At 36.9% G+C, this 7,426-nt stretch overlaps 2 protein-coding genes across 2 annotated transcripts; one reads left to right on the plus strand and one right to left on the minus strand.

The window, feature by feature from the left end:
• The first annotated feature begins 1,517 nt into the window (after positions 1–1,517).
• LOC127117467 (transmembrane 9 superfamily member 12) lies at positions 1,518–4,305 on the plus strand. The gene is made up of 2 exons (XM_051047490.1): positions 1,518–1,684; positions 1,919–4,305. Exon 2 carries the CDS (start codon positions 1,978–1,980, stop codon positions 3,970–3,972), a length of 1,995 nt encoding a protein of 664 aa, XP_050903447.1. The 5' UTR covers positions 1,518–1,684; positions 1,919–1,977; the 3' UTR covers positions 3,973–4,305.
• A 310-nt stretch (positions 4,306–4,615) lies between these two features.
• LOC127117466 (phenylalanine ammonia-lyase class 3) lies at positions 4,616–7,169 on the minus strand. The gene is made up of 2 exons (XM_051047489.1): positions 6,649–7,169; positions 4,616–6,540 (listed from the first exon to the last, which is right to left on the minus strand). Exons 1-2 carry the CDS (start codon positions 7,032–7,034, stop codon positions 4,797–4,799), a joined length of 2,130 nt encoding a protein of 709 aa, XP_050903446.1. The 5' UTR covers positions 7,035–7,169; the 3' UTR covers positions 4,616–4,796.
• Between the last annotated feature and the right edge of the window lie 257 nt (positions 7,170–7,426).

Raw genomic sequence — 7,426 nt, forward strand, 5'->3', positions numbered from 1 at the left:
AACTCCTGAGTATTTTTACTTTAAATTCATATCCTCCTTTTTTATTTTGGCGATGGTTGAAGGTGGACTAGTCCGGTGAGATCCACCGGAGAAGAAGACCGTGGTGCGTTGGCATGTCTGAGACCATATGATCCTCTCATTTTGTTTTAATCTCACGCGTTGGTTTTGATTACCACTTGTGCAACGCTTTGACTAGAGTCCATCATGGAACACGCGTTGAGGCTCACTTGATCTGCCACCTCAATTGATGAGGGAGATCAAGTGGTCCACGTTTTTTAGCATTTTATAATTTTCATTTTATTTGATTTATTTTCATTAATCCATATTAATTTTAATATTGATCCAAAAATATGAGACTTTCACCAAAAAAATTTAAATAAATTACTCTTTCATTTTCTGAATTAAAGTTATTTTTTTGGATCATTATTAATATTTTTCATGATTTATTTGTTTTTATACATATTTTTAATTATTTAAAAATACTTTTAAATTTTCAAAATTAATGAATTTTTTTCTCCAAGGTCCTTTGACCTTGTTTGACCTATGATAAATCTCATGGCGACTTATTTTGTGTTTTGATGAGGTTTTAGGATTTTGACCAACCATAATTTAATTTAATGTATTTTTTAATTGATTTTAATTGTTTAATTGCAAAATAAATTGTGTTGAGCTTTTGGTATTAACTCGTTGAGTTTGACTTGTGTTGTCGGGCCTTGGTCAAGGTTGATTTGACTTTGTTGAGTTAAAATCATTGGATTTAGGGGATTAATGAAATGTATATTTCATCTCTCAAAATGAATGGATGATTTTAATTTGATAAAAGTCTTCCTTTGACCAATTTGTGTTGATTCCATTTCCCCCTCCCTCTTCATCTCAATCCTATTATCTTCTCATTCATTTCATGGACCTATAATATCTCCATATCCTAAGGCTAGTTGATTGCAAAATCAACATAAGTATGAATGAGATTAGGTCCACCCCTTTTGCATTTTCTTTTAAGTGTGGTATGTTTTAGGAGTATGGTTCATAATACCATATCTCTAACATGCATTAACACTAAAATTTCTATTGTCCGGCTTCAAAAAGTTGTGACTTCTACCTAAGTCCAGTTATGATTGCTTAACATAACTCTAAATCTTGACACAAAAGGCATAACATTCTAGTAAGTGAGATTGTAAGTCTCCCCCTTTCATGATATTGTGTGGAAACTTGGCCTTTTTTCCTTCCTTTGGAAGATGTCTTGGTTCAAGGATCCATGCTTGTGAATAGAGGGTTGAATGTTCTCCAAAGAATGACTTAAACAATTGAAAAGCAAAAACAATACTAACTTCTAATCAACTAACAACTAACATCTAATTTCAAGTCATTTACTTTTATGCACTTTAAATTCAAATCTTTCATGATATCACTCAAAATATCTTATATTAAATGTGTATTAGGTACGTCCATAGATGTATGTCCAAAAATTGAATACATTTTAATATTTTTGAATATATCATTGTATTAAGAAATTCCCATTTAATGTCCATTAAGCCCATTTCTAATAGGCCACAGTTTCCAAAGTTAGTTACTTACTCCTTACACTAACCCACATTTCTATTTTCAACTCTCTCTGTTTCTTCTTCTCTTCCAATTCCCAACGATCTTCATTTCAAATTTCAGATCTCTTTCGCCAAAATCAATGGTAACTTCTCCCTAACCCTAATCTCACTCTCTCCAATTTCTTTGTTTCATGTTATCTTTTTCATTCTCAATTGTTTCCTATTTTCATTATGATTTTTGATCTGATTCTTAATCCGATCTGTGTTCTTTTTGCTTCCGTGATCTGATTTGTTAATTTTCATATATTAATGATTGATTTCAATTTCATATCTTTGAATCTTATGCTGAAACATATGTATGTATTCTTTTATTGTAGATTTGGCGTTGAATGCATCATTAGGGTTATTATCTTAATAATATTCCAACGTTTCTTGCATGAAAGCTGGAATTTTAGCAACTATGAGAATAATGGGAAAGTCTTTGATAGGTTGGATTTGTGTTTTCGTCGTTGGGTTTTTTCAATTTAGCAATGCTTTTTATCTACCGGGGAGTTATATGCATACATATTCAAATGGAGATCAAATATTTGCCAAAGTTAATTCTTTGACTTCTATTGAAACTGAGCTTCCGTTTAGTTACTATAGTCTTCCTTATTGTCAACCCCTTGGCGGTATTAAGAAGAGTGCTGAGAATCTTGGAGAGCTTCTTATGGGTGATCAGATTGATAATTCTCCTTATCTTTTTCGGATGAATGTTAATCAGTCGATTTACCTTTGTACGACACCTCCGTTGAATGAGCATGAGGTGAAGCTATTGAAACAGAGAACTCGGGATCTCTATCAAGTGAATATGATTCTTGATAATTTGCCTGTCATGAGGTTTGCTAGTCAAAATGGGGTGAAAATTCAGTGGACGGGGTTTCCTATTGGGTACTCGCCCACTGATGGTAGTGTTGATTACATTATCAACCATCTCAAGTTTACGGTTTTGGTTCATGAATATGAAGGAAATGATGTTGAGATTATTGGTACTGGGGAGGAAGGTCTGGGTGTTATTGAAAGGGATAGTAAGAAAGAATCTGGATTTGAAATTGTTGGCTTTCATGTTGTTCCTTGTAGTGTCAAACGTGATCCTGAACTCATGACAAAGCTCCACATGTATGACAATGTCTCTTCGGTAAACTGCCCGGCTGAGCTTGACAAGTATCAACCTATAAAAGAGCAAGAGAGGATATCGTTTACGTATGAAGTTGAGTTTGTGAAAAGTGATATAAGATGGCCGTCTCGTTGGGATGCTTATTTAAAGATGGAGGGTTCCCGAGTTCATTGGTTCTCTATCCTAAATTCACTTATGGTGATTTTTTTCCTAGCCGGTATTGTTTTTGTTATTTTCTTAAGAACAGTGAGAAGGGACTTAGCAAGGTATGAGGAATTGGACAAAGAGACACAGGCTCAGATGAATGAAGAGCTTTCTGGATGGAAGCTTGTTGTGGGTGATGTATTTAGGGAGCCTTGTTGCTCAAAGCTCCTATGTGTGATGGTTGGAGATGGGGTTCAGATTCTCGGAATGGCTGCTGTTACTATCGTTTTTGCAGCCTTAGGTTTCATGTCACCAGCTTCCCGGGGAATGCTGCTAACAGGGATGATAATTTTATATCTTTTCCTGGGGATTGCTTCCGGATATGTAAGTGTACGTCTCTGGAGGACCATGAAGGGAACTTCAGAAGGGTGGAGATCAATTTCATGGTTTGCTGCATGTTTTTTTCCTGGAATTGCTTTTACGATTCTAACAGCACTGAATTTTGTTCTCTGGGGAAGCAAGAGTACTGGCGCTATTCCCATTTCTTTGTATTTTGAGCTGTTCTTTCTCTGGTTCTGCATTTCAGTGCCACTCACTCTCACTGGAGGATTTATGGGGACAAAAGCTGAGCAAATTGAATATCCCGTGCGAACTAACCAGATTCCAAGAGAAATTCCTGCACGTAAATATCCATCGTGGCTTCTTGTTCTTGGTGCCGGAACACTTCCATTTGGAACCCTTTTCATTGAGCTTTTCTTTATCCTTTCTAGTATCTGGCTTGGGAGGTTTTATTATGTATTTGGCTTCCTGTTGGTTGTTCTTCTATTGTTGACTATTGTTTGTGCTGAAGTGTCGGTGGTCCTCACATATATGCATCTCTGTGTCGAAGATTGGCGGTGGTGGTGGAAGGCATTCTATGCATCCGGCTCTGTTTCTCTTTATGTCTTTCTGTACTCCATTAACTACTTGGTTTTCGACCTGCAGAGTTTGAGTGGACCTGTCTCGGCTGTACTTTATATCGGCTATTCTCTGCTCATGGCAATTGCAATCATGCTGGCAACTGGAACCATCGGTTTCCTTGTCTCATTCTACTTTGTGCATTACTTGTTCTCATCGGTAAAGATAGATTAAGGCTGATCTTTTTTCCATCTCTTATCAACTGAACAAAAGGCATGCTGGAAGGGGGAATTTTTCTGAATTGATATAACTTCTGCATATTGACTAGGGAAAACAGATGCTTTGCTTATTGCCTTAAATAGATGTCATATATTTTATATTGCAATGTAATCTGCACTTTGTTCCCCTTGTATTTGTCTTCTATGAGTACTTTACTCATCCCACTGGTGTTTTCAAACCATTTCGATTAATGTGCTTTAGTTTAGTAAAAGTTGTAATTGCTGAGACTGGCTCATCTCTTGTTCATTTCAATTTTGATAACACAAATTAAACCGTTACTTTTCTTCATGATTTATGTTCTGCTTCTGCCATAATATTGTTCCACTTCAAGGACTCTTTAGTTGTCTGTATTTTGTTACCTTAATTATATCACTATTGCATTGGTAACATTTTATGAAGACACAAAAACAAGTTCAATGGATGGTGTACAAGTAAATGTTGAGTATGTGTCGCATGTTTTAGAAATGTGTGTTATTTACGCACAAAACTTTAGTAATGGAAGAAAGGATGGAGAATACAAAATGGAGAGGATCTCAATCCTAATTAATAATTTAGACATGATTATGTGATAGTAAATAATTGTGACAATTAGTGACCATTATTTAAAAGTGATGACAGGCTAGTTTTTCATTGATTCATTCCTCATAATTTGTGTAAAGTTTACACCAAGAGAAATATACACAGATTTCTCTCCATAAGTTGTTCATATAAAAGCTATTACATAGATAATACAAGAAAGAAATACTTATGCTAGCTTATTACTGTTAGACATTTGGAGGTTATATTGGAATTGGAACTCCTTTCCAATCACCAAGACATTCCAAAACTGGATCAACAATCTTTGCTTGACACATTGCTGTAAAAACTTTCTCAAATTCCTCATCTGGTGTGACATCCTTTTCTCCTGTCAGCAGCCCTATCCCTAATTCTTCCCTCACAAACTTGTATAATGGGTATGACCTACATTCCTTAATTCTGTTTGGAATTTCTGGATTTCCATTCTCAAATGCCACCCTTGCATTTTCAACTTCCTTTGGCAACAGAGACTTCAATTCTTCCTCAAAAGCTCCTATCTTCTCAAATATCGACAAGCTTGCATTCTTATCATTAATAGCACTGATATGTGCGTGCTCATAAAGTACTTGCTTCAGTTTCGGCATCAACGGGTACGTAACATTAAAGGGATCGTCTATGTAGGAGAATACGTATTCTCTATCAACCACTTTGAGCAAATTTTCCTCACAGTTTCTAAATGGATTAGTTTCTTCTTTGTCATCTATGATTAATGTCTTCTTTGCAGCTCTGCTTACAGTGTTTCTGATAGTGTTCTTAAATATTTCCTCCAAATGCCTCAAGTCAATAGCTTGACAGAGTGCAACCAAATATGTGGAAGCCATGAGCTTCAATAACTCAATGGCTTCCACAGTTTTCAAAGCAGAAATCAACCCCAAAGAGTTCACATCCTGGTTATGCTGCTCAGCACTTTGCACATGGCTTGTTACAGGATTTGCTAAATATTGAAGTTCAGAACAATAAGCAGCCATGGCAACTTCAGAAGCCTTAAAACCATAATCAAGACTTGGGTTTCTACCAGCAGAAAGATTTGATGGCAACCCATTATTGTACAAGTCATTGACGAGCTCAGTAAACTGCGCAAAGATGAGTTTTCCAATTGAAGCAATAGCTAGACGTACGTTATCCATCGAAACTCCAATTGGGGTGCCTTGGAAGTTACCACCATTCAGTGCCTTATCCGCTGTGACATCAATCAGAGGATTGTCATTCACGGAATTTATCTCCCTTTCAATTGATTTGGTTGAAAACCGGATGACTTCAATTTGTGGACCGAGCCACTGCGGAGAAGTTACAAGAGCATAACGATCTTTTTTAGGCTTCTGCAATGGATCTGGCTGCTGTAGTTTTGCGTTTTTGATATAAGAGCTTCCGTCTAAAATGTGTTCCATAATAGCAGCAGCTTCGATTTGACCCGGATGGAACTTCAGTTTGTGTATAAGATGATGTGTAAACTCCGGCTTCCCTTGCATGACTTCGGTAAAAACTGCAGATAGAACGACTGACAACAAAGCTAATATGTTTGCCTCAAAAAGCACCGTAGAAGCGACACCAGATCCAACAGCTGTGCCATTTACAAGAGCAAGGCCTTCTTTCGGCTTCAACTCGAAGAAACCAGAACTCAAACCTGCTAAATGGAAAGCTTCCTTGGCATTAAGGGACTCTTTTGAGGGTCCAACAGCTCTGGAATTTCGCCTACCAGTTAGCAATGCAGCGATGTAGGACAGTGGAATTAGATCACCGGAAGCGGTAACTGTACCACGTAATGGCAAGACTGGGGTGACATTACTGTTGAGCAGTTTTGTGATAGCTTCTAAGATTTCAAATCTAATGCCTGAATAGCCTTGAAGAAGGGTATTAACCCTCACAAGCATAGCTGCTCTTGTTGCTGACTGAGGTAATGTATGAGACAACTCAGTTTCACGCCCAAATATTGCGCAGTTTAGAAACCTTAGGAAGGAAAAGTGGTTTAACCAAAAGAATAATTATTAGTATCTTGAATACTAAATTCGAAAACAATAAAAGCTTCAATTTTTTATAGTTGAATTTGAACCTCACCTAACCATCTCCTTCTGAAGAGCTAAGCCTTGTTGAGTTCTTCTATGAGAGGCAGCACCAAAGCCAGTGGTAACACCATAAATGGCAGTGCCTTTTTTAATGTTTTCCGCGATCCACTCGCAGCTGGCTTCAACACCGGCTCTCGCAGACTCTGAGAGTTCAACCTTAACATGTGAGTTAGTGTTAGCAACAGCAGCAACCTTAGATATAGTTAGTGTTTCCACTCCACCAAGACAGATCACTGGTTTCTTATACTCTGCCACCATGCGTTTCACTTCATCGTAGTGGCTACCCTTGAGTGAATTTGCAGCTGAATTCCAGTTCAAAGGGTCTGAGATTGAGTCAATAATCAAGTTTGAGTCATCCTGTGGATTAATTGTTGTCATGTTTGTAGAATTTGTATTGTATATGACTAAGGATAAAAGGCTTTTGAGGTTTATGTAGGAAGTGGTTGTTTTGTTTGGTTGGTGAGTAGTGAGTAGGAACAAGTTGACTAAATATTATAAAGTAGGAAACCTCCTTGCAGTGTGAGTAACATTTTATTCCTTAACAGCTCATCCCTTTGATGTATTTTAGTTTTTTTGCTTGATTAGAATTTTCAAATCATTGTCACATATGTTGTTGTTGGAAGTAAGTAGGTGGGAATAGCTACCTCTTTTTTCTTTTTGACTGGATAAATAATCATTTAAAAATATAGTATCAAAGTGGAAAGCAACTAACTAAGATTGAAAAAGAGTAGGAAGACTAGGTAAGAGCACAATCCTCAAGCCACTTAGAG

Source organism: Lathyrus oleraceus, chromosome 2 (assembly GCF_024323335.1).
Source record: "Lathyrus oleraceus cultivar Zhongwan6 chromosome 2, CAAS_Psat_ZW6_1.0, whole genome shotgun sequence".
Classification (NCBI taxonomy): Eukaryota; Viridiplantae; Streptophyta; class Magnoliopsida; order Fabales; family Fabaceae; genus Lathyrus; species Lathyrus oleraceus.